Source organism: Mus caroli, unplaced genomic scaffold (genome assembly GCF_978045245.1).
Source record: "Mus caroli unplaced genomic scaffold, Mus_caroli_1 scaffold_20, whole genome shotgun sequence".
NCBI lineage: Eukaryota > Metazoa > Chordata > Mammalia > Rodentia > Muridae > Mus > Mus caroli.
In genome coordinates, this window is record NW_028227275.1 from 37,474,203 (window position 1) to 37,493,921 (window position 19,719).

The 19,719-nt window shown below is 40.7% G+C and overlaps 1 protein-coding gene across 2 annotated transcripts in view; it reads left to right on the top strand.

The window, feature by feature from the left end:
• The window catches only part of Cfap95 (cilia and flagella associated protein 95), a 102,275-nt gene that overhangs the window by 68,222 nt on the left and 14,334 nt on the right, over nt 1–19,719 (top strand). For both annotated transcript variants that reach the window (XM_029472704.2, XM_021152161.2), the window contains exons 3-4: nt 168–286; nt 1,124–1,192. In XM_029472704.2, the coding sequence (XP_029328564.1) occupies nt 168–286; nt 1,124–1,192 (188 nt within the window). The remainder of the gene's footprint in view (nt 1–167; nt 287–1,123; nt 1,193–19,719) is intronic.

A 19,719-nucleotide genomic window follows, 5' to 3' on the forward strand; every position in this document is an offset into this window, starting at 1 on the left:
TCAGAGGCTTATGATGAAATGGTCCGTGGCTCTGAGCTATTTTTCATATTTTAAATGTCATGTGGAGTCAGTAATTAAAATCCGAATATGCCCCTAGTAGGGAAATATTTTAGTGGCTGACCTTGTTGATGATTAATTTTTCTTTTATGTGGCTTTTATTTCTCCAGAGGTGGATGTCAGAAGCACGTGAACAGATGGCCCAAGTTCTTGTAAACAAAGACTTTGTGGAGAAGAAGAAAACGGGCTTGCTAGATGAGGAAACACTATGCCCTGGGATTTTGGAAAGGTATTCATTGTCTCTTCTGTTGCTTGTAGCACCCCCACACCCTAGTTTTTAGATTCATAAGAAAGAGGCAAGTGATCCCAGTCACGTGCCAAATGCTTGGTCGCAAGCATCTACTTCTGCTTATGCTCTACCCTGTTTGCAAAAGGAGTCTTCGCCCTTAACTCCTAACCAGTCAAGGTTTGACTTATTCAAAGTTCAACTAAAACTCACATTTGATTTAGATAGTTTTCTGGTTCAGCCTTCTTACTACCTCAGCCATTTGAAGATTGCTTCTACAATTCGCTCATGAAAGTTATTTGGCATCTATGATCCTGTTTGCACATGTATAAAATGGGCATTATGGAAATGCTGACTTCAGAGGCTTGTTCTGAAGTTTAGAAGCAGTAAAGTATGAAATGTGCCTAGAAATATTGCCTGATAGTCAGAGTTAGGTAAGCTGTCACTAACCAGGATTGTTTGCTCCGCTGTTCTTGAAGTCGGAGTATTTTAAGTGTCTTTCACAGGTATTTATTTCTCTGTGAGCATTCCTCCAGAGACAGACAGAGAGTCCTTGAGGGAAGGAGCTATGTGCAGACATGCCTGCTGCCCTACACTGGGCAGAGTGCCCCTCTAGAGAAGTACATTGGATAGACTTTGCTTTATATTGTAATTATTGAAAAATGCAGTCAAAGTAATTACAGAAGATGATACAATCTCTCATTGGTTTATTATCGTTTTTCAAATTATATACACATTGCAAACATAAAAGTCATCGTCCCCAAATTAGTTCTGAATGGCTTTGAAATGGCAAATGTGACCGCCTGCTTCATTTCTTAAAAGCTACTGTCTTGCTTACAGGGACCCTGAATTGCCTCCCACGGGCTTTCGGGATGTTCCGATGGAATCCCCACCAGATCCAAGAAAGCCGTAAGTTGTTCCTTAACTGCTGCTGATTATATGAAGTGTCGATTCAACAGCGTAGTTTACTGGAGTGAGGAATGTCCCGAGGTCAACACAATGTCCTTTACATGATGTCTGGGACCTTTAGCAACAGAATTTTGTCTGTAAAGAGGCATAGCACCAGCTAACAACAATGACAATAGTAACAGTAATGACTGCAATAAATAAAAACAGTGCTTATTTGTGAATCCTTCCACTCTCTAGCATTTACTTGCAATCTTGAAATGATAGCAGGATGGCACATGCTTGTATCCCTAGCACTTGGGATGCTCTGGGGAAGGTGTTGTTCCAGGTCAGCTTGGGTTACATAGTAAAACCTTTCTCCCAAACAGGGAAAACAAATCAGTACTTTGTGAAGCTGATGAGACCATCTGCACACGTGCAGATAATCCAAGTCACCTGTGCACACACTTCTAGCTGAGGTTAAAAGAGAAAATAGAGTCTGTTGCTATTGAGGCTCTCACACACGAGCACGTGTCCTTTTCATAGGTAGCTAAGTGTTGTGCTTTGCTAACTTTCATGCCTTTGTCAGTCCCATTTTCCAAAAGCTGCCTAAATGTAGAGGCAGTGTGGTGTCTTGTTTTTAAGTACAAGAGCATGTTTTAAGTGTGGCATGCCTTTTGGAGGGAAGAAAATTCAGGCGTTAAGAAAAGTTTCATTCAGGCAAAAATTACAGAGTAGTTGGTAGTTAAATTCACCTGAGTTTGACTGTACAGCAAGGCATGGGTGGTTTTTTATGGTTAAAGAAATTTATTTATTCGAAGTTAGCAAGAATTGCCATTCCCAAAACAATTTGTCCCTGGACCACAAATATATTCTAAATGAGGTGTCTTTAAGCAAACACATGAAATAATAAATCAAGTGTGGTCAGAGGCTTACAGATGTTTCTTTCACACCTCTAATCACAGCAAGCTGTAAGGCAGAGGCAGGAAGATTGCATGTTTGAGGCCATGCAGGCTACACAGTCTCTAACTAAACAAAATAGGAACAAGCCAAACCCAAACCCAAACCTACCAGGGGCTTGCAGGAATCTAACCTGCATTTCCTCTCATGGTACATGGTTCAGTATTTGCTAATTAGGCATTTGTGACAGTGTCTTAGGAAGGAGCATGGCAGTGAACAGAAAATTGACTGTACAGCAAAACATGGACATTTTTTTGTGGGTAAAGAAATGCATTTATTTGAGGTTAGCAAGAATTGTCATTCTGACCCACTCATCTTTCTAAAGAAGCCGCATCGCTCATAATGTTTAAATACACAATATACTCAGGAGCATGATGAGAAGTATCCAGTAGTGTATTGCAGGGTTCACAGTGGCAACTGATGCTGGCCTTGTGACCGACCACTCTGCTGGATGCTCTACTCTATAAACTCTATAAAGTAGGAGCAACTGGGGAGTTTTTCCACATTCTCTATTCTCTGTCCCGCAAGTCTTTTATTTAGAGATGGCGTTGTTTGTCTTCACCCTCTGATTTTCTTGGCTTCTCTCTTTCTCTCTTTCTTTGCTTTATTTTGTAACATCTATTTCTCTTTCTTTTGAATTCTTTTGTTACCCAAGTTCACATCCAAAGGAATTTTTTTCTCTGCATTTGGGATATTAATAACTATTTTTCTTGATTTTCTTTCTTCTGAATGTGTTCTGCTTTACACACACATATATGTGTGTGTGTGTGTGTGTGTATTCCAGTTTTCCATCTGTGAGTTGTCTATCCTGGAGGTGTTTTTCTAAGCTGGCAATCATTCTTTGGTCATTTATGGTTGTGATTAGTGGTGGGACAGGAAGCCCCGAGGCTTTCTGACTTGCAGTTTCCCCGGAGGGATCTACAGTAGGCCATTCTTTCAAAGCAGCCTCATAGGGCAGGTTCCAAGGGGAGGCTCACAGTCCTTCAGCTGGTGGGTGACAGGCCTTTGTCCTGGAAGACAAGGGTAATTTTGCTAGGATATCAGTACTAAATCTACACTGTAGAGTCACCAGATTTTGTGGTTGACCAGGACTTTCTCCTTTACCTTTTCCAGTGAGAACATCTCCTGCTGAGAAGGGGTGGGGCTAGGAAGGAGGGAGGGGTTGGAGCTTTATTACAAAGCAAATATTTTCTCACAACTTCTTTGCTGATCTAGGATTAACATTGCTAAGCCAGGGATCAACTATTCCTCTTCTCTTGAGCTCTAAAAGGTGGTTTCTCCTGTCTCTTCTGTTCTCTATGCTCTTGTGGGCTCTAATTTCCAAAAGATGCTAAAAATAACGTTTTAAAAAATTCATTTATTTTTGAAATTATAACATAATTACATTGCTTTCTCCTTTTCTTTCCTCCCCCCAAACAGTCCCATATACTCTGTACTCTCTTTCAAATTCATGGCCTTCCCCCCCCCATTAATTGCTGTTTACTTGTGTGTGTGCACGTGCGTATGTATATTCCTAAATAAATAAATAAAATCTGAAGTTTTAATGGCATTTTGAGGAAGCAGGATTGGTGTACATCTTCAAGTTTAATTCTGAAAGCATGTAGTCTCTCCTGACCACCTTCTTACACTGTCTCCCCCAATTCCTATGACCTGGTTAGATTTTTCCTTGTGGGTGACCATAGCACTGTGTTCCCCTTTTGTCTAAGCACTGGCCATCTTTTTGCATAATGATTTCGATTCCTGTCTTTCTTGCTAAGTTCCATGCTCCAAAGGGCAAGGCTGCCAGACCTCCATCCCCTGTGGGTTCTGGGCTGTAGGGGAACTGATACGCTATAGCTGTGTCATAGTTACATCCTCAACAAATTGTTTCTTTCTATGGTTGCACCAAACATTATAAAGGGAAGGGGAATGCCAAATTCCTGTCTTTTTTTTTTTTTGATATAGGGATTCAATGCCTTATAGATTCAAATATTTTCAAATCTATTTTCGTAAATGCTTTAGAACCCAAGTCTTCTAGAAATCAGCACTAGTTAGAACTGCAAGAATTACTTCTTTATGTAATTTGATTTGTGTGTATGAGCAAGTAAACAAATAGGTCAGCAACTTCCAGCCCTCTTCGACTCATTCCGTAGGTAATTCTTCCTTTCAGTGAATGTGCATTAATTACAGGATGTCACGTACAGCAGAATCCGGTGCTGGTTCGAAATCTACTCTCTTGAATATTAAAAATCCTTTTGCTGTTTGCTAGCAGTACAGCTGAGGAAGTTAAATGTCAACTTTAAAAGGCAATGAATAAGAATGAGTTTGCTCAATGGACCAAAATAATGTACTTCAGCTTATAAAAGAAAAGCTGTATTCATAATGTAGATTTAAACTTCATGCTACCTCTTAAGGAAAAAAATTAGAATGTGGGTATAGCCTTACTCTTTAAGACCTGTTGTTACCTTAATTTCTAGATAATGCCATTTATGTTATAATGGCGTTTGTTTGTCTTTTTCATTCTCTTATAACTAAACCTATGGCGACTACATCACTTTGCAATTATATCAAGAAAATAATATCAAGAAAACACTATTTATTCATAAATTGGTAGCAGATACCTCAATAAAACACTAGATATAAGAACAACTATAGTATTTCCTACCACTGCCTTAACACTACTGATTTTAGCGAGGGAAGGAGACTCTCTGAGTAATGTGTTCTTCACATGCCATGGCTGAGGAAAAATTGTCATAGAGAAATGTGATGGCTAGTCTTGATGTGTTAATTTGATAGTATCTGTAATCAACTAAATCAAACTGTTGGGCACTCCTTGAGAGATTTTCTTGGTCAGGCTATTTGAAGCAGGAAGACGAATCCTAAAATGTGAGTAGTACCTGCCAGAGGCTGTCCTTCATTGATGTGAGAACCAGTTTCTTTGGGGTTCTAATACAGACCAAACCCCAGCATCTCTCTAGGAAGCCTCCAGGCCTTCAGCTCCATCTTGGGACCACTGGGACATCCAGCTTCATGTACTGAGCAACTGATTATTCCCCTCTCCAGTGTGAGGCAGCCATTGTTGACCTACCATCACATCCTGTAAAACAGGATGTCTAATAACTCCCCTTTAACAAACATGGTTTTTCTGTCACTTTTATTCCCTTTGAGGACCCAGAGTAACACAAGAAAGCAGTTAGTTGGAGACTACAATTGATACCAAAGACATAAACTCGAAATGACATGTGTAGACTTGGAGGCTCAATCATCTAGTGCTTCCCTTGAGATTCAGTGAACATGCATTACCAAATATGCTAACTTAAGTTTTTTTCTTTGCCTTTAAGGTAAATTTAACTTAATTTGGGCATACTATATATAAGGAATGGGAAAGTAATTCACTTGTAAGTGGGTCCTTGACTATCTGATTATCTAATACAAACTCATTTTATATGAAGGTCTTAGCTATCAGAACATACACACACACACACACACACACACACACACACACATCTACACACAAACACACACTATGTGTGGTCCTGAATTAAGAGTTCTTGGGAGAAATCAGGGCTGCCTACCTACTGCCTGCTTGCCTTCCTTCTTTCCTTTCTTTCTTTTTTTTTTCCTTTTTGAATAAAGAAAATTCAATTCTAGCACAAGGTATTTGCAGAGTAAGACGTATGTCCATAGGAGCTGAGAAATCCAGTACTGAGCACCCATTGCTGAGTAGAGAAATACCCAAGGAAGACTTTGCCCAAGGTCAGCTCTGAGTCCTATGTGTTGTCATTGTTATGCCTCCTGTGACAGCAATTGGTGCATATTTATTGAAACTTTGTAATGTCCTGTCTCCATAATATAGAGGAAAAATTAACAGTATATTGGTCACTGGGTAGTTTTTGATACAAATGACTTCTCAGAACAAGAACAGTATATATAGGGAACGTGGGACCTACTTCTGGGCCTGCCCAGAACCTGCTAGGTGACCTTGCTCTTGGCTAATAAGCCTCTCTTGCTTCCATCTGGAATATGAAGGGTTTGAACCAAATGATCTGTAAAATCCTTTTCCTGTGCTAATTTAATGGCTGCAAGGGGAAAGGTATCTAAATAGGCAGATTAAATGAGACCAAAAGGTAGTTGAGGCAGTTAAGTGTCCATTATTGGCAAGGGGCTCCCCTCCATGTGTGTGAAGTGGGCTCTTTACAGTAACAGTAGCAAGCAAGCTCAGATCACAGCTGTAGCTCTTGTAGTCCATTCCTCTCAGGAGGCAGCCAGCATCTCTAAAATCTGCTGCACTCTCAGGAGGAAAGGGAGTTGCATATGAATCACAAGAATGTTTTTTGCTCTCTTTTGCCTTTTCCCCTCTGAAAGTATGAAGAAAGACGTTTGTTTTCTTTCCCGCTTATGGGTGATGGTTTGTCTCTTGTTGCTGAACATATTTTGAGAAAGAAAACACTGTAAAAAAAAAGTCCCTGTAAAGATGTGGAGTAGATAATAATAAAGAAACCATGACAGGGAGTGTGGGGGCAGAGGAAAGATGGCAGAACGGAAAAGAAACAGATCTGAACCTCATTGTTGTCTCCAGCTCTTCTAGGACCTCTCCTCTCTGTGTGTCTAGGCTTGTCCTCTTGGGCAGCCCTTGCTTTCACCCATTGTAATTCAGCTAGGGCATGTCTGGGTTGAGTCTGCTCCCTTTACCCTCCCACAAGCCCAGGTGTTGGTCACATGATCCAGACTGGGACATTTAGGGAACATGCTAGGATAGTAAATGGAGTTTGGTGGGGGCATTGCCTCTTCCTGCTCTAGTTTCAAGTTCAGAGGATGTCCTGCTCGTGGGGGAACAGCTATCTGTAAGTCAAGTTAAGCAGACCTAGAAAACAGGCATTTTGAAGACAACCTGTTGGATATGTTAGTATTTCCCTTTATTACTCAAGTTTGAGTTGGGCTCCAATAACTTGTAAATATGAGAATAAAACTAATGAAAGCAAATATTCCCAAATCGCTAACTATGTATCAACACTACTCCAATGGCTTTGTATATGTTAATTCATTACTCCTAAGAGTTCTCTAAATTGATCTCCTCATTTACATTCTGTATAGAGTAAAACATATGCACAGAGACCAAACTAATATATCCAAACTCTCACAGGTGGTAATTAATAGCAAGCCAGGACCCGAGTTAAGAAATTTAGATGCTGGTGAGATGATTCAGCAGGTAAAGGCACTTGCCACCAAATCTGATGACCTGAGTTCAATTCCCAGGATATACATAATGGAAAAAGAGAACTGACTCTTGGACATTGCCTTTACATGTCCACAAACATACCATGGCATTGTGAGCATATACAACCACCACCCACACACAATAATAAATGTAATAATTTATTTACACCAAAACGTAGGGTCTGAGATGTGTGCTGTTCAGCAGAATGGTAGAACAATAAGAATTCTGCTTTCTGAACCAGAAAAGCCATTGGTATAGTTTACGTACAGGAGAGCAATAACCCCTGAGTCCAATTCTCCAGGCATGTGAACTTGAAATGGGGATGGAGTGTAAATTCAGAATCCTAAGTCCTGAGGACAAGGAGCTCTGGGTGTCTGAGGGTGGAAGACTATGATATCCCAGCACAAGGAGAATAGGTATGGTCCGTCTGCTTTTTGTTCTGTTAGGACTGTTCCTGGGCTGATGGATGTGCACTAAGCTAGGTGGGGAGCATCCTTTCCCAGTCTCATTCAAATGCTAATCTCTCTCATAGATAGCCCCACAGGCATACATAGAAATAGTGTTGTACTAACTCTCTAGGTATCTATTGACCCATTCAAGTTAACATAAAATTATATTACTATTATGAACAGTAAGCTTCTAAAGTTCAAATAAAAAATGTCCAGTTTTTAAGCAAGTGGAGCTGTTGGTTACAAGGGCCTGCATAGACTCTAGCTAGATATTTTCTCCTATAAAGCAGGGTCATGTGATTATCCTTCTGGGCCTGGAGTTGGTTGTCTGCTATACTGAGTGATGGTGCCTTTCTAGTTGACTGAATTTGTTGAAATGACTTCAGAGCCAACCAATGACCATTTCTTTTCACATTCCTCCTGTTCGTGATGCACCCCTTCTCGGCTGATGTGGATGCTGTCCATCAGTGGCATGCTTTTCCTTATAGCCATATTTGGGATAGTGGTACAAGTCCTGATTTGATATGAGATCTGGGTTCTGTATCTTGGCAAGGAATGCTTTTGCACTTAGTAATAACTTGTCCCATTTGCTATCGTTGCATGGTGACTCAAACGATTTGGTAACAGAATTTATGTTGAGGCACGTGATGTGGCATCTCTTTGATCTAGAGGTTTGATGTAACAGCTGACAAATGGCGGATTCAGGCTGCCCTTTGTTCCCTACTTAGCTTCTACACCCAAATCCATTACAGTAGCTTTTTAAGTTCCATCAACAAAGTTGGACCTCTTGGGTTTTCAGATAGGCTCAAGGAGGTAATCAAGATGATCGACGTAGGCATCCTTGATTGCCTATTGTGGTTGTCAGCTTTTCAGGTGGCTGCAGTTGTTCCTCCTCTCCACGTGACAGAAAGAGTCATTGGTTATCTGCCTCCCTCTGCTGCTGGGCTGGCTTTGTGAAGGTTGTGATAGAGTGTTGCAGAAATGAGATTCTAAACTTCTCAGTACAGACTTTAAAAAAACAAAAAACAGTTTCTACTTTCTGGTTCTTGGACTCCAGCTGATAGACTGAAGCTTAAAATGCATACAGCAGTCACATAGAGGTAAGACAACAAGCCATCTCCTGCTGAGTTCTTACATAATAATAAGAAAAACGACCAAGAGTCAAAGTGAGCTGTCTTGGTTAGCACAGTGGTTCTGACATTACATGGAACAGAAAACCCAGCTGAGCCCAATCACCCCACCAAATAATCAGAGATAATAAAGTGGCTGTTTTGTGCTACTAGCTTTGAATCTACAGAGATAGATAAAAGAGAATCTTCATGTCTCTAAGCACCATGCTTATGTAGTTATTTCTTCCAATATTAGACCTATAGGAATATTTTTGCCATTGCTAAGTAGAGATGCACGCTGGTCAAATGTCAGGGGCTCATAAACTAGTAAATCAGGTGGGTGAGAGAAGAACTCAAAATGGGGTAAAGACTTATATAATTCTGGAAACTATGAAAATCCCAGAAGAAAACACAGGACAAAAAAAAATCCCTTAACTGGCCTTGACAATAACTTAGTGAAAAGGACATAAAAACATAGGCAATGGAAACAAAACTAAGTAAATGATATTTCATCAAACCAAAGAGCTAATGCACAGCAAAATAAATAACCAGCAAAATTAGAAAGGGTTTATAAGTCTTATCTGACATGGAGTTAATACCCAATATAATCAATAAATTCTTTTATCACTTAAAATGGGCAATGAATTTCAAAAGCCTTTTTTTTTTGTTTGTTTGTTTTTTTTTGTTTTTCGAGACAGGGTTTCTCTGTGTAGCCCTGGCTGTCCTGGAACTCACTCTGTAGACCAGGCTGGCCTCGAACTCAGAAATCCGCCTGCCTCTGCCTCCCCAGTGCTGGGATTAAAGGCGTGCACCACCACGCCCAGCTCTCAAAAGTCATTTTTAAAAGGCATATAGATGGACAATAGGTATATGAAAAGGTGCTCAATCCACCTAATCAGGAAAACAAAAAATAAATCCAGGACCTGAGGACTCAGTCAGTAAAGTGGTTGTATGAGTTACCTGAGTTTGTTCTCTTGCACACTTGTGAAAAGTTGGGTATGGTGCCATGTGCTTATAATCTCAGGGCTGAGGAGGCAGAGACAGAAAGACCCTGGAACCCAGTGATAGGAGGAATCCCTGGAGCTCATTGGTCAGTTGCAGGAGGACACCTGAAGCTCATTGGTCTGTGATAGGATGATCCCCGGAGCTCATTGGTCATACAGAAGGATCCCTAGAGCTCATTGGTCAGTTACAGGAGGACACCTGAAGCTCATTGGTCTGTGATAGGATGATCCCCGGAGCTCATTGGTCATACAGAAGGATCCCTAGAGCTCATTGGTCAGTTACAGGAGGACACCTAGAGCTCCTTGTCAGTAAAGGAGGATGCCTGGAACCTAGGCTAGCCAGCTAGTCTAATAGATGAGACTATGCCTCAACAAACAAGATGGCTAGCTCCTGAGGAACAAAGCCTATGGTTGATGTCTGGCCTTTATGTGCACATGCACACACATGCACACACAACCAAAGCCATGATGAAGTACCACCTCATTCCTGTTAAGATGGACATTATGATGAAAGAGACAAAAATGACAAGTTTGGTTGTGCATATGGAGAAACTAGAACTTGTCTATGTTGCTGGGCATGTAAAGTCCAGAGGCTTTTGTGAAAAACAGTGCAGCAGAAATTACTCAAGATTTTTCAAATGCAACTGTTCTATGGTGTGGCGTCCTGGGGACATGTTTTGTGTATATACCCAAAGAAAATGAATTGGCATCTCACAGAGGGATCTATACACTGGATTTTATTGTAGCATAATCCACAATAAGCAAAGATATAAGATCAACTCATGACTCCTTTGATGGATAAATGAGAAAAACATTGTGGTATGCATATACAGTGGAATATTATTTAGCCTTTCACATGGAAATCGTATTTTGAAAACAGGTGAAATCAGAGAGCATCATGTTAAGTGAGCTATACACACACAAAAATGTACTGCACCCTCTCATTTATACGTGAAGTCTAAAATAGTTTGAATTCCTAGTTACCAGGACCTACAAGGTGGAGTATATGGAGCAATGTTGATCCAAGGGTATAAAATGTCTATCCTGAAGAATGAATAAATTTTAGAGACCCATTATCCTGTTAGGGGTTGTAGTTAATACTTTAGGCTTGCACATGGGACATTTGCTAAGAGAGTAGGTCATGAGTATTCAAACCTTCAAAATAAAAGCAGTAGGAAGTTACTCTTGTGAGTTTAGCTGTATCAGTATTAAATTATTAGTATTAAACAATTAATACTAACGCTGTATTCAAGGATAGCAAAACATCACACAGCACACCAAAAACATACGCAATTTTCCTTTAAAAAGCAGCCACAACAGAGCCCAAGATGAATGTTGAAGACTTTTAAATTGTCACAATGGGGGGGGCTTCACACGCATCTGTAATTTCCTTATGTCCCATGCCAGAGTTCCAGGCAGAGGTAACACCTGAGCTGCCAGATCAATGGAACAAAGGACATAGAGCATAGAGGGTACATAGAGTCGGGGAGAGGAGCCTATGTTTGGGTGAACCTGTAGTTATAATATTGTAAGTTACATAGTTGTCATTTGGAAAGTACTTATCACTTCAAGTCTTCAGCTGGTCTCTAGCCACAGACATAGAGGTTACAGCTATGGTTTTAGGAAAATTAGGAGCCTTGGAGAATCACAGAGAACTTTGTTGCTGTCTATAGTTGAGTCCGTGCTTTTGTTTACATAAAGTAATACTTAAGCATGGATGCTTTCTTCTTTTAAATTGCTTCCAAAAATTATTAGGCTTGAGGAAAATTCTTCCAACAAACCCATTGGATGACTGCCTACTTTGCACCAGGAAGTTTGACAGTGGTAGTACAGATGCAAAAGACAGGCTCATTTGTCTGATAGTTGAGGCTGGAAAGGTAATCAATACTGGTATATTGATGAGAAAGAGGCTTAGCTAATATAACAGAAAACTTAGTTAGTAGTTACTGAGTAAGGGATCCATTTGGCCACCTGGCATGAACTCTAAGGGCAAAGACTGGTATGGTGCTAAACAATCTCTTAAGGGACCTAAGTTAGCTACTTTTCATCTTTAGAGTCTCAGGGTGGTTCCTTTGTTGCAAGCACAAAGCTATTCTATAAGGCACAAACCCAAGAGCTGAAAGGAAGCCCTCTCCAGGATCTTCATCTCACACCTTGTGAGCAGACTCTGGAAGACTCTGGTTCTAGGTAGAGAAAAGGAAGCGAGAAGGGAGGCTGGACTAATGAATGGACCAACCTGCAAGTTGCTGTATGCTAGGAGTGGCAGCAATGTAACTCAGACTGGGAAGGGCTTCCATGTAGATGTGACACTTGAACTTGGAGCTCAGCGGGAGTAAAGGACACCCTTCAGCAGAAGACATAGGGCATCCTGAGGTACAAGGAGCATGGTCTATTCTGGGTTGAGTCTTCAGTCATGACAGCTGAGGGAGCAGGGTCTGAGGAATTTGGCGTTGCTCATATCAGTGATGAGAAAAGTTTTCAAACACTGGGGAAAGCCAGATATTTGTGTTTAAGAAAGCACCAGCTAGTAGACCACAGAGACCATCATCAGGAGGCTCTTGGATATATCAAGGCAAGACAAGAGCCTGGTCTCCAGCAATGGTAGCATGGCAGGAGAGAAGGATGCAGGTTCTTGATCCATTGAGAAAGAACTGACATTTGCTGGATTACTGGTTGATTATGGGAATGAGATAACTTCAAGTTGATTCCTTGCCTCCCAGCTTAGGTAGCCAGAGGAGGATGAGGCCATTTGCTGTGGCAGCATCTCAGTCAGGTGACTGAGACTGGAGAACAGACAGACTCAGGCTCAGTTGCTAATATCAGTATCAAAGCTGCTTCCTTTCCCCCAGCTTTGTCCCTTTCATCCATTCTCCACCTTACAGCTGAGTACTGTCTTGTAAGAGTAATGAGATGATAACATTTGCAGGATGCTCTAGATGCTTCGATACATTTCACCAAATAGGGCTCAGTGGATATGGTAACTTTCCAAAAATCAGGAAGGGACCTAGAAATCAGTAGAAGTTCATTTTTATTTTGTCTGGTCCACTTGATGGTAGAATGTTTCATCAATCATTATACTGTGTTTCACACTTTAAATGTGTACAACACACCCCACACGTTTTGTCTGCATTCTGTCCTTCCTAAAGGTCATCCAAGGTCATCTGGGTGGGGTTTGACCTTAACTGTATGGAGGAAGAAATTAAAGCACAGAAATTAGGAGTCTGATCACCCGTTAATTAATCCACTCATCCGCTTTATAAATATTTATGGAATAAATAGGAATGGGAGGTGTTAAGATGCAGAGTGTTTAAGTGACTGTCTGAATGTTCCAGAATGACTTAAGGGCCAAGCAGAAAGGAGAAAATTTGGCTCACATCATTGCGTTCCTGATAGGAGGGGAGAACTCACACAAAGTTGCTAGGGCTTCTTAGCAACTACTGACCTTGGATGAGGATAACTGCAGATTCAAATTGTCCTGCCGTTCATCTTTGCTCCCCATCACGTACTTATTAGCTTCTTAGGAGGCAGTTTCTAAAAAGCTCCCTGTATTTAGAAGCTGCTGAAAAGCTAATGAATTTCATCTGACTTAATCAGGAGGTAAATGCGGGAAGAGATGACAAGAGCATTCGAATCAGTTCACTGTAAGATTGTCAGGGGAAGATGGCATCTCCTGTAATTCAGGCTAGTCTCCAACTTGCCATGCTGCCAAGCACGGCTTTGGTCTCCTGATCCTCCTGCCTCTACTTCCCAAGTGCTGCGATTACAGACTTGTAACTACTGCATCTAGATCGACATGCAATTTAAAGGAAAATGATGGTTAAGAATGGGATGTAATTTCCCAGAGCGCATAAACTTTCTCCTCTCACTTGTAATATGGTGAGATTAACTGTATGGAGGAAGAAATTAAAGCACAGAAATTAGGAGTCTGATCACCCGTTAATTAATCCACTCATCCGTTTTATAAATATTTATGGAATAAATAGGAATGGGAGGTGTTAAGATGCAGAGTGTTTAAGTGACTGTCTGAATGTTCAGACCCCTTGGCTATCAGTGGCTAGACTTGTCTTAGAAATAGATTCTTCTGCTGTTGCCAGGGGAGAGATTAATTTGAAATTATTTGTTTCTTTGAATCACTCATATTTAGATAAAACCACGTGATATGGTAAGCATGTTGTCTACATGTTCTAGCTCGGAGGACAAAATAGGAAATAAGCAATTAAACATTAAGGTTTTTGCAAGCTAGGGGATCTCTGTGGGTTGGGGTGCATCACCTTGTCGCCCACCGATGTTTTGCCTGTATTCATTCTCCTGTAGATATTTTAACTAATGCCACAGTGTTAACGATAACTATCAGACTTGCTCATCTTACAGAACACCTTTGGTTATTCTCTGCACCTGTTAAAGGTCAATGAGGGTATGTGTGGCAAACTGTGGGTGGTGGTGGATGAGAGCCAGCTGTCCAGCTTCCAGACATGCTGACAGAGTAGCATTGTCCTCATGAATCTACCAGCATCTGGTCTTCAGTTTTATATTTCCAGAAAGGCTGTTTTTAATCTGTGCTTCAGCATTTATCTGACTCACGGAGACTGACTTGGGCTCAATAAGCTCTCTCTCTCTCTCTCTCTCTCTCTCTCTCTCTCTCTCTCTCCCTCTCTCTCTGTCCCTCTCTCTCTCTCCCTCTCTCTCTGTCCCTCTCTCTCTGTCCCTCTCTCTGTGTCACACACACACACACACACACACACACACACACACACACACACACACAGAGTCCAGAATTCTAATTAGTTAAATTTGAAGCACAGCAGATAGTTGTGTCAGCCTAATGAAGCATTCTCTCTCTGTGGAAGCCATATGGAGAGCCAGCTTATGATCTGAATGTTTGGACTCTGGACAAGGGGAATTAAATGATGGCGGTGATTAATGGCCCCAAGCTCTGGAATGGGACTCTTGTAGGTGACAGAGACACAAGGTCATCGTAGTCAAAGGGTAAGTTTGTCAAAAGACGGCATGCAAAATCAGTGAGGGAGCCTGCCATTAGGATTCCGGTCCTGTGGCATTTTCTTCATTAGCTTCTTCGCTAAAGTAGAGACATTGCATAAGTAGCTCCCATCTCGGAAGAGTGACTGGCCCTTTTCTTTCGGTTTCTACTAAGGGAAATCCCAAAAGAGATGCCTGAGTCTGGCTTTGGGCCTATCGGCTCGAGACAGGAAAGACAGAGGTAAAGCAGAGACACAAGGCTTCTGGCACCCAGAGGTCCTCAGTCATGGCTTAACTCAATGTAGGCTGCCATTGAGTCTGTGTAGCGACACGGAGGTCTTCCGGCTGTACTCTAGACCTGACAGATCTACCTTTAACCCCACATTCACAGGATTTCTGACACACCAGGGGCATATGAGTACTCATCCTTTCACACCTTCAGAAATGTATATAAAGGTTCTTTATTAATAATCTAATGGAGATAAAATGGTACTGCACTATATATTTTTTTTACTTTACATTCCACTAAATACTGGACTTATAGTTTAGTTTATTGTTCCACAGCAATGACCCTTCCTGGTTTCTTTTGCAAATCGCCTGTGTGTACCTTCTGTTGATTTTCTTATTGGAAAATGTAAAAACTCATTTACAAAAGCTTTAACATTTTTATTCTGGGGACTAATTCTGTCTTGGTAAAATGTACTCAAATATCTCCTTTGAATTCTCTTGGTAACTTTATGTATGGCATTGTTTTGATCATTGGAAAAAAAGACATACTATATGAAATATCAAATTTTAACCTCTTAGAAGCTGCATATCTCATGTATAATGCCCGTGCCTGCTTGTAACGTGAGACTAGCCAGTCATTGCAACATTATTTTGCTCACACTTGGTCACTGAGCCCTTTCCATCAGAGCTGCGCCATATTTAAGCAGCTGGATTTCTGAGCTCTGTAGTCTATCCAGCTGGTCCGTTTGTATACACCTTCAGCAGCGGCACCGTCTAATTACTGTGACATTATAACACTCCTTTGTAGCTTGTGGGATGAGTTGAACCAGTCTGTTCTTCTTTTCTAAATTATCATCCTCCCACTTCCATTTTATGGAACTCTATGTCTATTAGGATTTCTTTATCAAGTTCCAAGGTATACCTTGTATTCTGAGTCACGACATTTAATCAGTCAGGTGACAAAATGATCATCATCAATGAGTTGTCTCATTCATAAGTAAAGAATTATTCTAGAACCAACAAAACTTTATAAGTTCTCCTTTGTAGATGTATCCTACAGCTTTAGTTATATCTGTTCTTCTAGGAAACTTGGAGAATATGGTACAGTTGTGAACGCTTTCCCCCTCCACATTTCCATTCTTTGTCGGCTGATACATGGCTAAACTCCTTTGTACAGCAATCTTGTATCTGATAACCTTGTTTAGAACTTGCTTGGCATGTTCTCTGGGATTAAAAAAATTTTTTTTTCCTCTTAAGAGAGCAGCATTTTGCATTCCTCAAAGTATTGTGCACTCATTCTTGTTTCATTTTCTGGGCTCTGCAGTACACCTTTAAAGACACAGGCTGATAGAGGGCTCCATCAGTGATGGAGAGCATTTCTGGAGGAAAGAATACTCATGGGCTTAATTTTGCTGCCCCCATAGTAGAGTTACCTATTTCTGCTTATTTTAATGGTGTTGGGTTTTCCCACAATCCCAGGTCATCCCATCCAGGTAATACTGCTGAGGGAAATGGGAAGAGCGGGAAGTTTGCTCATTATCTTAGTTCAAGAGTGCCATCTTCTGTTAGTCCACTGAAGCAACGTTTAATTGACACTTGGGGCGGGGTAGGAAGTGGAGACCAGCTGCCATTGTGGGGCTGCTGTACAGCTCCAAGATCCTTAATTTCTTAGTTGCCTCTCTCTGTTTCCAAAACAGTGCATTCCCAGAACTGTCATTCTGTTCATTCCTGCTTGAAAACAGTGGTTCAAATCCTCCCATCGAAGTACCTCTCTCCATCAGTGTAGGATGCTGTTTCTGGAGATGTCCATGGTGTTCTGTCTACCCACAATCCCTTGTTACCTTCTCTTCCCCTGAAATTCCTGCCAGAATCTGGTCCCGAGTGGGCTTTGATTTAGTTGTAGAGGCAGGATTTAAAAAAAAAAAAAACCTATCCACACACAATTTGAAGCTTGTAGAGTCAAAGTCAAGATGATAGCAAGTGTAAAGGTCCCCTCTGGTTTTTATTCACAATTCTAGAATCAGAAAATACCTCATCTTACAAAAGAAAATGGAGTGCTCCCGTGAGCTAAGCAGACAAGGCTCTTTTGATAAGAGTACTGAAGAAAGCAGAAACAAAAGACTTGAATTGCTTTTGTTCTTTGTAAAGGTTAAAATAGTCTGGGTCCCCATATCCTTGAAAGAACATATGAAATAATTTAGTTGGGGATGGCTGGCATAGAATTTGACACAAATGGTTCCACTTTGATTTGGTCTGTTGGGTCTAGAGCAGGAGTGGCTAGGAACTTATTTAAAATAGTGTTTCCCATGCTCCACTATGTTCTCCTTAGGGACAAGTGTGCAAATTCCTTCTCTTTGTTGTTGACCTACCCTTGTTTGTGGTTTTTGGAGGCTATGGGTAGATTTGGGACTAAGAAACCAATGGCAGGAAGGATGTTTTACAGTCTCCCCTCTGTGACTGTGTTTTTTATCTTTGGAATCCCGCCTTTTTCTGCCTTACATATCTTACATATTGTACGTGTATTGATGTAGGATTCCTATGCATATTCTTGGTAAGTTGTTCTTTTAATCATGGGCAATGGTCTCTATAGCCAGTGATTTTTACATTTTTTTCCTTTTCCATATCCTATTATTGGAAGAATATATCTCTTGGCTAAGACTTAATTGTATGTTTGTATATTTTTTTTGCTTTTAAGCTTTCTTTGAAAATAATTTTACGTTAAGTATTAAGACATATAGATGGACTTTTAAGAAATAGTGTGATATTCAATTTAAGGCCAAAAAATTAAATCCTTCACTATTTTGAGTTGCTAAATTTTTCCTACTTCTTTAATTTTTCCATCTCCTTTCTTTCTTTCTTTCTTTCTTTCTTTCTTTCTTTCTTTCTTTCTTTCTATTAAATTGATCATTTAAATTTTATTTACTGATTTGAAGATTAAATTGTTGGACATCTGATTCATTTTATTGTTTTGTTTTGTTTTGTTTTCTTTTGTTTTTGAGACAGGGTTTCTCTGTGTAGCCCGGGATGTCCTGGAACTCATTCTGTAGACCAGGCTGGCCTTGAACTCTGAAATCCACCTGCCTCTGCCTCCCAAGTGCTGGGATTAAAGGCGTTCACCACCACTGCCCAGCCTGATTCATTTTGTAATTTTTGTTTATCCCTTGATAATTTCATGTGTTATAGAATTTATCTATACTTCCATGCTCCTCATTCCCCTGGTTCCCATGCCATATGTCTACCTTCCACCTTTTCTTCTGCTCTTACTCTTCCTTCTTCCTAATTTTTCTATTTTTTTCTAGCAACCCACTGACCACTGGGTCCAGTTAGTACTGCCTGCATACTCACTAATATAGGTCTATCCACCGGAGCATGGCCAAAGCCCCAAAGAAGAAAAATGACATCCCTCCCCTAACAGCTACCACTTGCCAGTAGCTCTTTTCCTCTTCATGCTGGAATGTTGACTGACTATGAAGGTCTTATGCCAATAACCACAGCTACCTTGAGTTCATAAAAGCAATGACTATGTCATGTCTGGAAGACATCACTCTACACAGAAGTCCTCCCCATCTTCAAAATCTTCAATTCTTTCTGTCCCCCTTTTTTTGTGATATTTTCTGAACTTTGAGGTATGTGGATGGATATTGATAAGTAACCAATTTAGATCTGAGCAGTCAACAGTCACTTATTCTCAGCATTTATGATCAGTTATGAGACTCTATACTGATTGCTTCTTACTGAAAATGAAGCTTCTCTGACCGAGGTTGAAAAACTGTGCTATTTAAACATAAATTTTGAGAAGATAGTTTGACGACATGCCCAATTATCAGAACAGTACTAAGTTCCCTCCTAGGGCCTTTGACCTCCCCAACCATGGAGTTTTATCAGGGTTACAGTACCAGGCATGAATTCCCCTCTGTGGAGCAATCCTCAAGTCCAACTGGAAGGCTATTGGTTACTTCCATAACAGTCATGCCACTGTTGCTATGGTAGAGAAGATGGCATTATAGCAGGCAGAGTCCACTGATTGCTTTTCTCTCCCAGTGATCTACATAGCATCTTCTAGCACTATAAATGCTATCTGGCAGGGAGAAAGTATCCAGGTTAGTTCCTGTTTGATTTCCTTTGTGTCCTTCAACCACTGCTCATTGTGTCTTCAGCAAGTTATCTTACCATATAGCTCTAGTGGACAACCAAGAGAAACGGCAGAAGTGTGAGTTGTTTGTGGAGGCTCTAATTTAATATATGTCTTCTGGAGGAAGCACTTTTCCCCTCTTATGGGCTACCTATGTTCAGACTTCTTTTTAAACTGTATTTTTAATTAGTTTACAAAGGAGTAGATTTTCATAAGACTTCTTTCATACAGTCCTAATTTTAGTTGACCAACCCTAGCCCCTCCTCCTCATCTCTTTATCCCCATCTTTACTTAAACCTTTAAGCCTAGCATGCCCCTGACCACACACCGTGACTTTCATATCACATATGTTCTACTATCTCTCCCCACTCCTTTTAGGACTTCTCTCTTCTCATGTGAATTTCTATTTTTGTTCTTTCACTCAGCAGTACTCAAACTCAAGTGTGTATCAGAATTATCTAGAGGGATTGTTAAACTTCAGAATAATGGGCCCTG